The 18,672-nt window shown below is 40.7% G+C and overlaps 1 protein-coding gene across 1 annotated transcript; it reads right to left on the reverse strand.

Annotated features, from left to right (window-relative positions):
* Positions 1 to 16,117: 16,117 nt before the first annotated feature.
* Positions 16,118 to 18,672, reverse strand: LOC109241890. The gene is made up of 3 exons (XM_019408713.1): positions 18,247 to 18,672; positions 17,643 to 18,035; positions 16,118 to 17,230 (listed from the first exon to the last, which is right to left on the reverse strand). The coding sequence occupies exons 1-3, from the start codon at positions 18,670 to 18,672 to the stop codon at positions 16,118 to 16,120; spliced, it is 1,932 nt and encodes a 643-aa protein (XP_019264258.1).

Raw genomic sequence — 18,672 nt, forward strand, 5'->3', positions numbered from 1 at the left:
ATTACGAAATTCATATCACCGGATTCCTTGTCTCGCCACGAGTCCATACATACCAATTTTACCAAAATCGGAGTCCATTTGACCCTCCAAACTCCATTGCAAAATTATAAATTCTCAAGCCCTAGCTTCACCCCCTTTTGATGAATTTCAAGCAATTTCCATGTTAAATTTAGCATAATTTCATGTATTTGGGTCAAGGGACTTACCTCCAATCACACCTAGTCGAAATCCTCCTTCAAATCCGTCCAATAGCCCTCAAACTCGTGTAAAAATGGTGGAAATAACTTAGCCTTCGCGGATGAAAATGATATTATAAAACCCCTTCTGCCTAAAGCGATTTTCGCTTATGCGGTCCCGCTTCCGCATATGTGGGACCGCTTCTGCGGCTATTTCCCCGCTTATGCGGTTTCTCACTTAACTTACCACTTCCGCTTTTACGACATATACTCCGCTTCTGCGGTTTACCCAAGACCGCTTCTGCAGTTTTCCACCCGCACCTGCGGACCCGCTGATGCGAAAAGGGGTCCGCTTATGCGGAACTTATCAATTCCACACAAGGTCGCTTCTGCGCTCCATTTCCGCAGAAGCAGAAATACCAGATGACAGAAATCTCAGACCTGAAGCAACATCCAAAAACTCTCGTTTAACCACTCGAATTCACCCCGAGGCCCCCGGGACCTCAACCAAAAACACCAACACATCCTAACACCTCATTCAAACTTGTTCCAATTCTCAAAACACATCTAACAATGCTAAAACCATTAAATCACATCGGATTCAAGCCTAAGTTTCATAAAAACTTCCGAAACGCACTTTCGATCAAAAACCCAACCAAACGACGTCCAAATGACCTAAAATTTTACCCGCACATCCAAAATCACCTAACGAAGCTACTGCAACTCTCGGAATTCCATTCCGACCCCGGGATCAACATCTCACCTACCAACCGGAATTCGGCAAAATTCAACCTTCGCCAATTCAAGCCTAATTCTACACCGGACCTCCAAATTCAATTCCGATCGCACTCCTAAGTCACAAATCATCCCCCGAAGCTAAACGAATCACCGGAATTCACATCCGAGCCCTCTAACTGTATAGTCGACTTCCGGTTGACTTTTTTCCAAAACAAGCTTCCTTCTAAGGGGCTAAGTGCCTCATTTCCAACTAAAACCAATCAAATTCTACCCGATCACCTCAAATACCGATACTGAAATGTAGGGAAACATGATATGGGGAAAACGGGGCGGTAACTCACGTGACGACGGGCCGGGTCGTCACAAAAGGGAAACGACTTGACCAAGCAAGAAATTAAATCAGTATTGGTTAAAAAATTTGGCGAAACACTCACCAAAGGAGCATTAACATGGTACTCTCTTTTACCCAAAAATTCTATAGATTCTTTGCTGAGCTTGCAGATTCATTTATCAAAGCTCACTCGGAAGATCAAAAGGTTGAAAAAAGTAAAGGATATTTTCAAAATAAAACAAGGAGATATGGAGCTGCTAAGGGAATTCGTAGTCAGATTCCAGCGAGAAAGGATGATGTTGCCACGTGTACCTGATAATTGGGCGGCTATGGCATTTGCCATTAATCTAAATGAAAAAAGTTCAGAAGTCACGAGGAGACTCAAGGAAAGTCTACGAGAATTTCCTGCAACAACTTGGAATGATGTTTATAACAGGTACAACACGAAGTTGTGGATAGAAGAGGATACCATCACTTAGTCTCGAAAAGAGGAAAGGGTAAGCTCAAGACGAGCTAAAATTGAAAAAAGGTCCGGTAAAAATAGGTACGAGCCTTACATGGGACTAGCAGGAAGGGACTATCGTTCAAAACAAGAAACCTGAGGTACGATCATAGATCACGAGATAGAGAGTCACGTTCATCATCAAGGTTCGGAAAAGAATAAAACACGCGAGAGATGCGAGATGATGATAGAAGCTCGAAGGCAAAGATTGGCGGTTACAGTTTTAATGTTTCCACATCCGAGTTGGTAGCTATTTTAAGGAGCATGGGAGACAGGGTACGGTGGCCAAAGGAAATGAGATCAAACCCGAATAGACAAAATCCAAATTTTTGGTGCGAGTTTTACAATGATCACGGTCACAAAACAGCGGATTGTAGAATGTTGCAAGGTGAAGTTGAATATTTATTAAAACAAGGATATTAACCGAATTGTTTAGTGAAAAAGGAAAGAAAGCATATATAAAGAATAGGCAGGAGCACCCGAAACCCCTTCGCCAAAAAGGACGGTTAATGTCATAAGTGGAGGAGAAGAGATCAATGGCATAACATACACGACAACTAAGAAAGTGTAAAAAATAATAGTTACACACGGGAAGCGAGTTCAACAAGTTCTAGAAGAAGACAGTATTACATTTGATGATGTAGATGCAGATGGCGTGCTAATCCCACATAATGATGCACTGGTAATATCTTTACTTGTACATGACACTAATGTAAAATGAGTTTTGATTGATCCAGGTAGTTCCGTATATATCATTCTGTCAAGAGTGGTAAACGAGACGCAAGCTGATGATAAGCTGATACCCAAGGCACACACCTTGTGTGGTTTTGATAACTCGAGTGTCGTAACAAAAGGGGACATTTTACTCACCATATTCACAGAAGGAGTGGTCAAAGATACGAAATTTCAGGTGGTAGAAATGGATGTGGCCTACAATATGATTCTTGGCAGACCATGGATTCACGAAATGTACGTTGTTCCATCTACATTGCATCAAGTTATGAAATTTCCATCACAATGGGGGATACAGAAAATCCGTGGTGACCAACAAGCTTCACAGAGCATTAATTCTGTGGCAGATTCAAACGAAAAAAGTGATGAAAAATAGCAACCACACAATGCAGTTGAGGACGCATCGATACGAACCTCAACTGAAGATGGGCAAACAGATGTAGATTCGAGGCCCGATACTATTCCGGAACCAGAGGAAAATGAAAATATCAAAACAAAAATCGAGGAACTGGAAGCTGTGGTGCTATTTGTACATTGGCTAGACAGAAAAATCTACATTGGAACCAACCTCAGCCCGGAAATGAAACGTAAGTTGATTGAATTTTTAAAGGCTAACGTAGATTGTTTTGCTTGGTCCCATTCAGATATGACAGGTATACCACCGGAGGTAATGAACCACAAATCAAATGAAGATCCATCGTACCCACCTGTCAAACAAAAGAAAAGGAAGCAAGGTTCCTTCAAGAACCAGGTGATTCAAGATGAGGTGCAAAAACTTTTAAAAATTGGGTCTATCCGCGAGGTAAAGTATCCAGATTGGTTGGCTAATACTGTAGTAGTACCTAAAAAGAATGGTAAGGGGTGAGTTTGTGTAGATTATACTGATCTAAATAAAGCTTTCCCTAAAGATTCTTTTCCATTACCGCACATAGATCAACTAATTGATGCTACTACAGGGCATGAATTGTTAAGATTTTTAGATGCCTATTTAGGATAATCAGATCAAAATGGATCCTCTAGATGAAGAAAATACTTCCTTCATCATAGATAGGGGGACTTACTGTTACAAACTCTTGCAATTCAGTTTGAAGAATGTTGAGGCCACATATCAAAGACTGGTGACAAAAATGTTCCAAGAACACTTGGGCAAAACCATGGAAGTGTATATAGATGATATGTTGGTTAAATCACAACAAACAGGAGACCACATACAACACCTGATTGAAACACTTTAGATTCTTCGCAAATTTAATATGAAGTTAAATCCTGAGAAATATGCATTTGGCGTCTCATCGGGTAAGTTCTTGGGATTTCTTGTTTCTAACCGTGGAATTGAAGTAAATCCTGCGCAGATTAAAGCTATTGAAGGAATTCCGAAAATACTCACAAACAAAAAAGAAGTACAAAAGCTAACAGGAAGAATAGCATCCCGGGGCAAGCTTATTTCCAAGTCATCAGAAAAGAGCTTCAAATTCTTTTCAGCTTTAAAAATCAAAACCAATTTGAATTGTCTGAAGAGTGTCAACATGCGCTTAAAAATTTAATGGCGTACCTGTCAAATCCGCCACTGCTAGCTAAACCAAATGATGGGGAGAAATTGCTTGTAGATCTTGCAGTTTCAGAAGTGGCGGTAGGTATCGTATTAGTTCGAGAAGACCAAGGTAAGCAATCACCGATTTATTATGTTAGCAAATCTTTGCTCGATGCTGAGACTCGATATCCTCATTTAGAAAAACTTGCATTAGCTTTGATTATGACATCTAGGAAATTAAGACCTTATTTCCAATGTCATCCTATTTCCGTGATAATTGCCTACCCCTTACGTAATATATTGCATAAACAAGAGTTATCGGGTATATTAGCCAAATAGGCTATAGAACTAAGTGAATATGACATTATCAACCTAGAACTACAATAAAGTCGCAGGTTTTAGCAGATTTCGTGGCAGATTTTAGCCAAGGGATACAATTAGAAGCAGAAAAAAAACTGCAGATATTTAACGAATCTAATCTAGGTATATGGACCTTATTTACTGAAGGTTCATCAAATGTAAAAGGAGCAGGTCTGGGCATTGTCCTGGTACCACCTACGGGTCAAACCATAAGACAAGCAATAAAGTGCCATCCAATAACTAATAATGAGGCAGAATATAAAGTTGTGATTACAGGTTTAGAGTTGGCACGAGAGTTCGGAATAGAGCAGGTAATAATCAAAAGTGACTCGCATCTTATGGTTAACCAGATGCAAGGGCCTTATAAGATTCATGGTATCGCAGGAAAAGGAACATACGAGCTTGAAACATTGGATGACAAGATTCTACCTTCAAATTGGAATGTTGTTCATCTAAAGAGATACTACTTCTAATGAAAGGAAATACCTACGGGCAGGTATCCTCACTAACGATTTTTATTTTTGAATTATTAAAAATTTACTAACAATTTTATATGATAGGCAAAAAGCTAGCCCGCACTAAATGATGAATTGCGGCCTGAAAGACACGTTGAAAGAACATAATTGCCGATCTAGGGTTACAACTATTCTGATGGAAATTTGAATAGATTAAGCAGTCTTCATCTAAAATCGTACCTCTGAATCCCGTATGTTTTTCCTTTTCAGGAAAAAGACCGCATGGAAGGAATAATCAAGTGCTCGCGATTTCAAAGATCAAAGCTCAAACACTTGGGGGACTATATAATATACATATGATATATGTACAAGAAGACTGAAAACAATTAAATTTCAAGTCAGGCCTAAAAGTCTACTCATCAAATATCAAGTTCAGAGCAAAGTCACGAGCCAATAACACAAGCCCGATAAAAAACCCGTGAAGAGTAAACTCGTGGATATAGATTTCAAAATCTTACGATGTATAGATTAAAGACAATATTTAGCCATGGGTCATAAAGAAACCCTTAGAATTTTGTTTTTGCAAATATGTTGTAAAGAATTCAGTTACAGAAGAGCAATAGAAGATATTTAAATGTATGTAAAATGTCACTTACACTTGACAAAATTCGAATGAAAACTTTATCAAAGTTGTTTCAAGAAATGTGTGTTTTCCTATTTCTTCTTTCGTATGTTTATACCATTATGAAGTTGAGACGTCTTCTTCATTAAATGTCGTATATAAAAGGGCCCTCTTTTAAAAATTCATGTTTGATTCAAAGATCCATAAAGTTAATAAAGCATTTCTATCACGACCCAAAATTCACTAAGGGCCGTGGTGGCGCCGGACACCGCTGTCAGGCAAGCCAACCAAGAATGCATAATTAAATTCTAGTTTTAGTGTTTGCGGAAATCATCTTTTTTTACTTATACGTTAAATATTAGATAATAAAATTTTCATAAAAATGAACATAAAGTCGATAAAAGACTTAATACTGAATAATCCAAAATCCTCCCAGAACTCGGTGTCACAAGTGCATGAGCATCTACAGAAAAGGAAAATAAAATACAACATCCGTCCAAAATACAATGGACAAGAAATAAATACAATATACTGAAAGGGACTATACTAGCTGCTGGTCGCCTCGAATAATGCAACTCACCTAGTCCCACAATCATCCGCGCTGCTATGCCCAGTAGGCCACTAGGATTACTTATACCTGTGCAACAAAAATGCACAGAAGTGTGGTATGAGTACTTAAACAACGTGTACTCAATGAGTATCCCGTCTAATCTTGAAGAAGTAGAGACGAGATAGTCAACTTCGACACATACTAGTGGTCCAATAATGAGGTCAATAATAAATTAAATTATGGATTTCTATAAACATGTTTTTAGTCCAAATAGAAGGAAACAAGTAAACAATTAATTCTCTTATAGGAAATTTCCAAAATTCCTTTTCAAAATTATCCAAATATTTTCAAGACATGAAGAGGAAATAATAACTTAATTAAGTTCAAGGCAGCAATACAAGCATGCACATATCATGCCGAGGCGATGGCCCGATCCAACAGGAATAAACCGTGCACTTGCTGAGGATCGACGGCGCGCCTATAGATGCATCTATTTAATCTGCCGAGGCGTTCGGCCCGTTCCAAAATAAACACATAGAGACATTCAATCAAGAAGCCAACATGGGGCAATTATTCAAAGAAAGCTAATTCTCTTTTAACAATTTAAGAAAATGAGTTTTAGATCTTTTTAGAAATTCATTTACTATTTTGATGTGGTTTAAGCAATTCAACTATCCATAAGATTACAAATATTCAAAGTATAGCATGCTTTTGGGTCCTAGACTACCCGGACAATAGCATAATAGTAGCTACGCACGGACTCTCATCACCTCGTGCGTACGTAGCCCCCACAAATAGGATCACATAACCAATTAAATCACCTATGGGAACAATTCCCTCTTACAAGGTTAGAAAGGAGACTCACCTCGCTCCGAAGATCCATAACCGACATTCTATGCCCTTTCAAAGACTCTAAATGATGCACCACGCTCCAAAACTAGCCAACGGGTACGCAAATCCATTAATATATGCTCAAATATTCATTACAATCTAATTTATAGCAATTCCTAACTCTGATCGAAAAGTTGACCAAAACGCCCTCGGGCCCACGTGCCAGGAATCCGAAATTTTTCGAAGATAAAGATTACCCATGACCTTAGGAACTCAAATATATAATTTTCTCTTAATTGCATCCCAAAAAATTGTGGCTATATTCCAAGATTACTAATTTCCTAGGTTTTCCACCAAAACCTCAAATTAATGCTAATTTAAATGTTCAAATCCATACTTGGTTGATGTATTTAACTCAAAATAGGTGGGAGTGACTTACCTTGACGTTGATGACGAAAAATCCCCTCTTGAAGCTCTCCAAAAATCGCCCAAGCCATGAAAAATGGAAGAGAAATGACCATCTCCCAATTTTTAAAAGGACTCGCTGCCCCAGCGATTTCCGCACCTGTGGCCTCCAGACCGCTTCTGCGGTTCCGCAGGTGCGGTTCCGACACCGCATCTGCGGTCCTCACCATGATGTCCCTTTTTCGCTTCTGCGACTCCACCGCCGCAGGTGCGGTCCCGCATCCGCGGAAAAATGACCGCATCTGCGGTCCTAGCCTAGCCGCCCCAATCCGCTTCCGCGATGGCCCCACCGTAGGTGCGGTCCCGCATCTGTGGAAATATGACCGCATCTGCGGTCCATTCTCTTCCAGCCCAAAACCGCTTCTGCGGTCGATGTGCGCATCTGCGGTCCAAAAACTGCAGATGCGGTTATGACAGCAACCAGCAAAAACTCAGCCTTCCCAAAAATCCATTTTCGATCCGTTAACCACCCAGAATCCATCCGAGGCCCCGGGGACCCCAACGAATCACACCAACCACTCCCAAAACACATTACTGACTTGCTCGAGGCCTCAAATCACATCAAACAACGTCAAAACCACGAATCGACCTCCAATCCAAGCTTTTCCAACTTCTATTTCAGATGTTTAAACCTATCAAATCACGTCCGATTGACCTGAAATTTTGCACACAAGTCATATTTGAGATTACAGACCTACTCTCACTTTCGGAATCGGATTTCGACACCGATATCAAAAAGTCCACCTCCGATCAAACTTCTCAAAAACCTTCAAATTTCTATCTTTAGCCAAATGGCTCAAAAATGACCTACGGACCTCCGAATTTACTTTTGATCGCGCTCCCAACTCCCGAATCACCATACAGAGCTATTCCCAGACTCGGAATCCCAAACGGACATCGATAACACTGAAATACACTTCAATACAAACTTAAGAAATTTCTTCTAAAATGCTAACTTCCACAATAGGCGCCAAAACGCTCCCGGATTATCCAAAACCCAATACGGGCATACACCCCAGTCCGAAATCACCATACGATCCTGCTGAAACCTTCAGATCTCGATTCCGAGGTCGTTTACTCAAAATTCCAATCCTAGTTCATTCTTTCAACTTTAAGCTTCGGAAATAAGAATTCTCTTTCCAAATCAACCTGGACTTCCCGAAATTCAATTCCGACCACGCGTACAAGTCATAATACCTGAAATGAAGCTGTACATGGCCTCAGACTGCTGAACGGAGTGCTAGAACTCAAAATGACCGATCGGGTCGTTACATTCTCTCCCACTTAAACATACGTTCATCCTCGAACGTGCTGAAAACTACACTGAAGTAGTCTGAAATCGCTGTTTAACTTCTCATGCACCTTCCCGTGCCACCACAACTCAGTTGAGCACATCAGCTCGATCAATTCTGAAGATATTCCCTTTTCTTCAAGCAAATAAGCCCTAAAGCCCAATTCCAACATCCGGGATTCTATACCCGACCTGTTCCCACCATAAGATCACCATATTAATCACTACACGATGTACCCAAACATGACTGCATAACTCTGCTGAATTCACACCTTGCATCACTTTATTCACCGGACCACAATACATTTTCTGATCAACTTAGTCAAAATTCTACTAATCCGATGCTCCCGTTGCACCCCGTGACTTACACAGGTCTCACTCTAATCTTTACAATACCGCCACGAAGGAAGAGATGTGCAGAAATTCATAACCAACTGCCGAGTCAACAAATCATTAGTTCTATACCCCTGACAAATACCATTATCTCATTCAGGACCAAATAATGGTCTTATCTCCATAATTTACTTCATATACTCAGATTGCACTGATCCTAAATCGAAAAATCTAGTCTCACCCAGTACGAACTGCTCAGGCAATAAGCCACCCCAGACATAAACAAAAGTCTCATATGATGCCACAATGTGCCAATTGGCTACCAATTCGAATGCGATACGAAAGGAAAACGAACTCTGGAAGGAATTACCTAACTCACGCACTAATACGGACTTTCCTTAGAAAACAGGAAGCAAGGCACACAAAATAGCCTACAGAAAACTATACTCAACATCACATTGTTGCGGCGTGCAACCCGATCCACACATAAATCTCATATAAGGAGATGCACATCGAGCCAAATTTGCTCATTACAACAAAATACCGAATATCGGTCATAAGCATGCTAAATGCATAATAACATCCCTGAGGGAACATATAGCGCCATAAGCTACAAAACTCAAGCACAACAGAGGTGCGATATACAATCTGAATCTAAAGAGCCATCTTGCTCATAGTACATCATTTCTACGCGTATCCTCAACACATAAGCAATTTCTCAAGCCGTCTCACAACTCACACGGTGCAATGCATCACTGCATGAAATATCTAACAACGCAATAACACTCTGACTACTCCATAAGGAGCGCATTACTGAAATGAACACAACTGGCCTGACATAGAGCCCAAATTCGCATTTAAATCTATCCACCGACCTAAAGTCGATCTTGATCATATCAAACTAAGCCAATAACCTTTCAAATGTCCATACTAATTTCCCTCTTCTCATAACACACAAGGACAACCATCATAACCGTAGTACTCATCCACAGTCCACAACTTAGTAACTGAGTTCTCTCCAAGCATATATCCTCAACTTATCGATATCATAACAAATCTTCATACTTGGTTTAACTTCTTCAATCAATCAAGTGACTGCATGCCACACTTATACGATCTTCCTGTGGGGCTCGCTCCCACAACCTTCTGAAACACGTAACAAGTCCACACATCCAAACCACCGGCCGCACTAACGCTGAAAAATGATCAAGAATGCCTAACCAGGATGCGAAGCCTTTTTCACAAAACACCAATCTCAGGTGACGCTGATGACAATACCACTTACTTTAAACATCGAAACTCCTTTCGTGCTCATCCGAGCTTGTGACATCCTTGTCAACACCGAACTGCAACCTTGATTTTTCTCTTTAAATCCCGCACTAGTCACTGCACCCAACATGCCAATGTACGATAGAACATGACCCTTATCATAACCCGAAACTGCTAATAGGTCAACATTTCATCACATAAAAGCTTTTCACTAAACTCACTTCGGGAGAAACATAGCAACACACAGGCAAATTCTTATAATCGTGGAAATACACAAATCTCTAAGTAGTGGTCTAAGGCACCATAGCCCTTCTGGAATTCACTTCCACATAACAAGCCATAACAGTAGAATGCTTAAGAATAATATCAATTACAGCGGCTGACAAGCCTCATATGCACCGCCACAGATCACTTGCATAACTTAATCACGCTGACAGAGTTGATCTCTACCACCCACATGCTAACTAAATTATGGCTAACCAATCTATCTTCTTTCGATTCACCACGATTGCCTTAGAAATAATACTAATTCCATCCAACACATAACATACTCCATCTGCACTCATCTCGAGTGATCTTGAATCACGAGACCATGTTGTCTCAAATCCCACAAACTGTTTCATATCTCTCAAATGCTATACCGCAAGTTAAAATGTCATAGAACACTCTGTACCACACTTTATCTTTTGAATTTCACTAGGACCGCTGCTGAGAGCCACCCGCTCTGACTTGGCCCCGAATATAATCAATTCCATAAATCTTCTAGCACGTGGATGTCCCATTAGTGAAGCACCTGGCAGAATCACTTCCCTAGGAACCCGCATCTTTACAAAGCACAATCCTGAATCCTCCCCAAGTTTGAACATGGGCAAATAAGGCCAATGATAGCCCACTTTTTATAATTCCTTTGCTCAAATTACCACCTATGGCCCTTTCCCGTAGCTGAAATAACCCATCGATATGCTAATAGCCAAGAATCTCGCAAGTAGTTAACCATGCAACCCAATCATAAGCGGTGGGACTCTCCCACTTAGAATGAAGCCATTTTTCACAATCTGGAGCTCACTGAAATTCCCTATCTCTTATTGACATAGCCTTACGCAATCAATTGCCAAAATTCTCGATATCTTACTATAGAAACCTATTTTTTTTATGCCCTGAAGCACTAGCAACATTCGCACGACCGACCCCTTCGCTGTATAACCAATAGAATTATTCGCAGAAGCCTCGCCAACCACGGGACCGCTAACCTGCTCACAGGAATAACCCACCTGTAGAATTCACTCCCCGGCATCTTCCAATGCTGCTGCACGGGGTACAATGACTATGACATCAATAACCCATCCTGAGTCCGAGCTCACTCTCCAGCTGCAGAAGTCCATTCACCCCTCATGGACATCAATTAAATGTGCGGCGATATTCTTCCAATTCAAAGTTATGTTGTATCCTTCCTCGTTCAAGAAGCACTGTCCTGATATATCAAATCTATTGTTGCATGATAGCCCATACTTCTAATTAATTCCGTAGGCTTCAATCGCCAGCCACTAAAATCCCAAATCATTCCAAACTCTTCTTAAGGTAGGTGGTCATCCCACTACAAAGCACATATGCGACTCTACCGCTCTCCCACTTTGGCGGAACTCACCCCCTTAATCGATTACTCAGCCTTTGGCCTCTTATACTCGGCCTTCCAGAAACTTTAGCCACCGCCTGACACTTCCTACACGTCCTTCCTCATACTTTGCTGCTCGCTTGCTGTCTTAAACAAAATCTATCTTCGTGGCACCTGAACCCACAACTGCTGCTTACTTAAACCTTTCCGAAGGTCATCTGTATCGAACCGACAACATTAGAAATACTGATTCAATCGCGAACTACCGCACCCTACGATATCTGACAGTTGTGTCTCCAATTCTATCTAACAATATCTTGCCCCAAAGGCGAATTGTAGAAGGTCATAACACCGACAAACTTAGCACGTTCAATTAGGACAACGACATCCCATCATAGAAGAAAACTCTACAACGCTTGCAAATACCAAGCCTCATTACTTCCACCAGCCCACATCTGACCATCCTTAGTTCGATTGTCCTTCCCCTCCCGGGAATAAAATACCGGATCTCTTGATTATACACTGAGTAAACCTCCCTTCAAGTCATTCACTGCCACGACACATAGGCAAAACATCCTACCCTCATTTCACTATTGCGGAACAATCATTCATAAGCATCATGGCAACTTGTGCCTAGCCTTAGAGCCCTCAGAAGTGCCATTACTGGGCTGAAACAATAAAATATCCTTCCACTAGGTGACGATAATAGCTCAGGCAACTATACCGGGAGAAACATCCCACACCATATTCATAATATCATTACAATTCTTAAATTCTCGTTGGATAACAAGCGCTTTGCGTCACGTATGATTTAGTAGGAAGGAAACAAAGGCATAAGCCTCACAGGAATCAAATCGCACGATAAGGAATCAAGAAGGGAATTACTCCCAACAATCCTGCAGCCTCCAGAGGATAAGTACAGACGTCTCCGTACCGATCCGCGAGACTCTACTAGACTTGCTCATGACTCGTGAGACCCTAGGAACCTAGTGCTCTGATACCATGTTGTCACGACCCAAAATCCACTAAGGGTCGTGGTGGCGCCGGACACCGCTGTCAGGCAAGCCAACCAAGAATGCATAATTGGATTCTAATTTTAGTGTTTGCGGAAATCATCTTTTTTTCTTATACGTTAAATATTAGATAATAAAAATTTTACAAAAATGAACATAAAGTCAATAAAAGACTTAATACTGAATAATCCAAAATCCTCCCAGAACCCGGTGTCACAAGTGCATGAGCATCTACAGATAAGGAAAATAAAATACAACATCCGTCCGAAATACAGTGGACAAGAAATAAATACAATATACTGAAAGGGACTATACTAGCTGCGGGTCGCCTCGAATAATGCAACTCACCTAGTCCCAGAATCATCCGCGCTGCTACGCCCCGTAGGCCACTAGGGTTACATATACCCGTGCAACAAAAATGCACAGAAGTGTAGTATGAGTACGTAAACAACGTGTACTCAATGAGTATCCCGTCTAATCTCGAAGAAGTAGAGACGAGATAGTTGACTTCGACACATACTAGTGGTCCATTAATGAGGTCAGTAATAAATTAAATTATGGATTTCTATAAACATGATTTTAGTCCAAATAGAAGGAAACAAGTAAAAAATTAATTCTCTTATAGGAAATTTCCAAAATTCCTTTTCAAAATTATCCAAATATTTTCAAGACATGAAGAGGCAATAGTAACTTAATTAAGTTCAATGTAGCAATACAAGCATGCGCACATCATGCCGAGGCGACGACCTGATCCAACAAAAATAAACTGTGCACTTGCCGAGGGTTGACGGCGCGCCTATAGATGCATCTATTTAATCTGCCGAGGCGTTCGACCCGTTCCAAAATAAACACATAGAGACATTCAATCAAGAAGCCAACATGGGGCAATTATTCAAAGAAAGCTAATTCTCTTTCAACAATTTAAGAAAAAGAGGTTTAGATCTTGTTAGAAATTCATTTACTATTTTGATGTGGTTTAAGCAATTCAACTATCCATAAGATTACAAATATTCAAAGTATAGCATGCTTTTGGGTCCTAGACTACCCGGACAATAGCATAATAGTAGCTACGTACGGACTCTCGTCACCTCGTGCGTACGTAGCCCCCACAAATAGGAACACATAACTAATTAACTCACCTATGGGGACAATTCCCTCTTACAAGGTTAGAAAGGAGACTCACCTCGCTCGGAAGATCCATAACCGGCATTTCACGCCCTTCCGAAGACTCTAAATGAAGCACCACGCTCCAAAACTAGCCAACGGTTACGCAAATCCATTAATATATGCTCAAATATTCATTACAATCTATTTTATAGCAATTCCTAACTCCAATCGAAAAGTTGACCAAAACGCCCACGGGCCCACGTGCCCGGAATCCAAAATTTTTCGAAGATAAAGATTACCCATGACCTTAGGAACTCAAATATATAATTTTCTCTTAATTTCATCCCATTGTGGCTAAATTCCAAGATTACTAATTTCCTAGGTTTTCCACCAGAACCTCAAATTTATGCTAATTTAAATGTTCAAATCCATACTTGGTTGATGTATTTAACTCAAAATATGTTGGAGTGACTTACCTTGATGTTGATGACGAAAAATCCACTCTTGAAAGCTCCCCAAAAATCGCCCAAGCCATGAAAAATGGAAGAGAAATGACCATCTCCCGATTTTTAAAAGGACTCACTGCCCCAGCGATTTCCGCACTTGCGGCCTCCAGACCGCTTCTGCGGTTCCACAGGTGCGGTTCTGACACCGCATCTGTGGTCCTCAACATGATGTCCCTTTTTTGCTTCTGCGTCTCCACCACCGCAGGTGTGGTCCCGCATCTACGGAAAAATGACCGCATCTACGGTCCCAGCCTGGCCGCCCCAATCCGCTTCTGCGATAGCCCCACCGTAGGTGCGGTCCCGCATATGCGAAAATATGACCGCATCTGCAGTCCCTTCTCTTCTAGCCCAAAACCACTTCTGCGGTCGATGTGCCGCATCTGCGGTCCAAAAACCGCAGATGTGGTTATGACAGCAACCAGCAAAAACTCAGCCTTCCCAAAAATCCATTTTCGATCCGTTAACCACCCAGAATCCACCCGAGGCCCCCGGGACCCCAACCAATCACACCAACCAGTCCAAAACACATTACGGACTTGCTCGAGGCCTCAAATAAAATCAAACAACGTCAAAACCACGAATCGACCTCCAATCCAAGCTTAATGAACTTTAAGATTTCCAACTTCTATTTCCGATGTTTAAACCTATCAAATCACGTCCGATTGACCTCATATTTTGCACACAAGTAATATTTGACATTACGGACCTACTCCCACTTTCGAAATCAGATTCCGACCCCGATATCAAAAAGTCCACCTCCAGTCAAACTTCTCAAAAACCTTCAAATTTCTATCTTTAGCCAAATGGCTCCAAAACGACCTACGGATCTCCGAATTCACTTTCGATCGCACTCCCAACTCCCGAATCACCATACGGAGCTATTCCACGACTCGGAATCCCAAACGGACATCGATAACACTGAAATGCACTTCAAGCCAAACTTAAGAAATTTCTTCTAAAATGCTAACTTCCATAATAGGCGCCAAAACGCTCCCGGGTTATCCAAAACCCAATCCGGGCATACGCCCCAGTCCGAAATTTCCATACGAACCTGCTGAAACCTTCAGATCCCGATTCCGAGGTCGTTTACTCAAAATTCCAATCCTAGTTCATTCTTTCAACTTTAAGCATCCGAAATAAGAATTCTCTTTCCAAATCAACTCTGGACTTCCAAAAATTCAATTCCGACCACGCGTACAAGTCATAATACCTGAAATGAAGCTGTACATGACCTCACACTGCTGAACGGAGCGCTAGAACTCAAAATGACCTGTCGGGTCGTTACAATTTCTAAAAATGCAAAAAGTTTTTTTTTTGACGAAATTTTAAACGTTTATTCCATCAAAAAAGTCATTACAAAACTAGATTAACGCTGACCGCTCTCCATATGCAGTAGACAACCATTGCAAAGACTGCCATGGTCATTTCTGCAACAATCATTCTTCTTTGCCACACCACTTATCCAGCTCACTTCCTGTGCCCAGTTTTGGATCTGCCTTCTATGTCCTAACCAATTGAGAATTCTTTCCCACAATACTTTTTGTATACTGACATTTAAAAAATAGATGCTCAAAGTTTTCCTCATTCTGTCCACAGAACACACATTCTGCCTGCACTTGTAACCCAAACTTTGCAAGTCTATCGACTGTTGCTAGTCTCTGATAGATAGCTAACCATAAATGGAAATTAAACCTTAGATGAACTTGTGAGTGCATATGAATACTCTTCCATTCCACTTTTGCACATATGCCTTTTTGATCTGGAACTTGCCTTGTTTCTCAAACTCTCTCAAAATTGATGTAATATCTGTTTGGTTTGTCCTCATCTTCAGTACATCTTCCTTCATTTCAATAATCTTCCTCACCACCCATGCTGCATTTTTTGGTGTATCTATGTCTTCAATTCTTCTATTCTTTATGTAGTATATGTGAGCCCATCTAATCCATAGTGTATCCTTCTTCATAGCCAATGCCCATAAGTGTTTCATCACTGCAGCTTTATTCCAAGTTCTCATGTTGATCACATTCAATCCCCCTGTACTTTTAGGTTGGCAAATTTTGTCCCATGCTATAAGAGCATTCCGAGATATTTCAGTTGATCCAGTCGACAGGAAAGTCCTGCACACAGCCTCCAGCATTTTCATAATCTTCTTTGGAATCAAGAATATTTGGGCCCAGTATGTTTGCACACCAAATAGCACTGATTTGATCAGTTGTAATCTTCCAGCATATGATAACATCCTAGCAGAGCAGCACCTCACTCTATCAGTGATCTTCTCAACCAAAGGCAGACATTGGTTTATGTTCAGCTTCCTAGTCGACAATGGCACTCCCAAATATTTAAAAGGTAGGTTGCCCTTTATATAACCAGTAAGTTGCATAATCGCTTCTTGCACTTGTTGATTAATCCCAGCCATATATATTGAGCTTTTCTCCACACTTGCTTGCAATCCTGATACTTTTGAGAACTTGTCAAAAACATTCTGTATTGCTTGAATAGATTTTGTGCCTCCCCTGCAAAACATTAAGAGATCGTCAGCAAAACATATATGTGTTACTCCCAGTTTCTTGCATTTAGGATGGTATTTGAACTCCTTCTGCATCTTCAAAGTATTCATCTCCCTCTGCAAGTACTCCATTGCAATTACAAATAGTAAAGGAGACATAGGGTCTCTTTGCCTTATCCCTCTCCTAGCAGGGAAAGGTTTTGTGAGCCCACCATTGAGTGTCAATGAATATGACACTATTGTCACACACTCCATAATCCAACCAATGCACTTATAAGGAAATCCCAGCTCTGTAAGCATCTGCCTTAGAAATTACCAGTCAAGTGAGTCATATGCTTTCTTGAGGTCAACTTTGAGGATGCACCTTGGTGATACTCCTTTCCTGTTGTACCCATTGAATAGTTCATGACTAAACAACACATTATCCACTATGTTTCTCCACTCTATAAATGTTGATTGTGCTTTCCCAATGAGACTGTCAATCACCTTCTTTATCCTTCTTGTAAGAATCTTTGCAATAACTTTATACACTATAGTACAACAAGCTATTGGCCTATTGTCCTTCACTGTTGTAGGAGCTGAACCTTTAGAAATCAGTGTTATTGCACTTCAATTCCAAGCTTTCTGCATTTTACTTGTTCTTAAAAAATAGCCCGCTGCCTCATATACATCATTGCTGACTTCTTGCCAATGTAACTTAAAAAAATTCAACTGGAAATCCATCCACTCGTGGTGCTTTGTCATTTGGCATATCCTTGATTGATTCATTTATTTCCTCATGCGTTACTTCCTTGATTAATTCCAGCTGTTTGTTCATTGACAAACACACTCCTTCTTTGATGATCTCTGCATTTGGGCAATGTTTGAGCCCATTGTCTGTCCCCATGAGCTGCTTGAAGAATTCAACAAATTCCTTCTCTATTTCTATTGGTTCTGTGACTCTTATCCCTCCTGCATTGTATACAGAAGATATAGAATTCCTAATTGCTCTCATCTTTAATTGAGCATAGAAATACTTTGAGTTTGAGTCTCCACAATCAATCATATTCACTCTCGACCTTTGCCTCAATATCTTTTCCTCAACTGTGCTCCACTTCTCTAACTCCTGCAGTACCACTTTTTCATCCACAATCAAGACTTGACATAATGGATTTATCTAGACTCTTCTGAACATATTCTAATTTTTGTCTTGTTTGGTTCAGCCTTCTCTCATAGCTCATCATTTCCTTATTCAAATCTTTTGACTTCATCTTCAAATCCTGTAGTTTCCTCCATATTCATTCCATGGGATCACAGTTCTTTCTCTACTTCCATACATCCACAACCATAGGTTTGAACTCACTATGCTCCATTGTTACCATGTACATTTTAAAAGGTCTGTGATACATATTCTTCCTTTGCCATATCTGGAGCACTATAGGGGAACGATCAGATATTCCAGGTTCCAAACAATCAGCTTCCACATGTCCATAGTCTCTGATCAACTCAAAATTTCCAAGCACCCAATCTATTCTACTATAAACTCTATCAGTTGCTTGTTTCTTGCTGCACCAAGTGTAGAAACAACCTTTTGTCTTCACAGGAGATAGTTGCAGTGCATCAATACACTCTTTAAAATCCTTTATCTCATTCATAGTGACTGGTTGGCCCAGTCTATCATCTGAACGTAGCACATTATTAAAATCACCACTTATGATCCATGTCATTTGAATCACCCCCTCATTGCTTCCAGTTCTTTCCAT

Source organism: Nicotiana attenuata, unplaced genomic scaffold (assembly GCF_001879085.1).
Source record: "Nicotiana attenuata strain UT unplaced genomic scaffold, NIATTr2, whole genome shotgun sequence".
NCBI classification, from domain to species: domain Eukaryota; kingdom Viridiplantae; phylum Streptophyta; class Magnoliopsida; order Solanales; family Solanaceae; genus Nicotiana; species Nicotiana attenuata.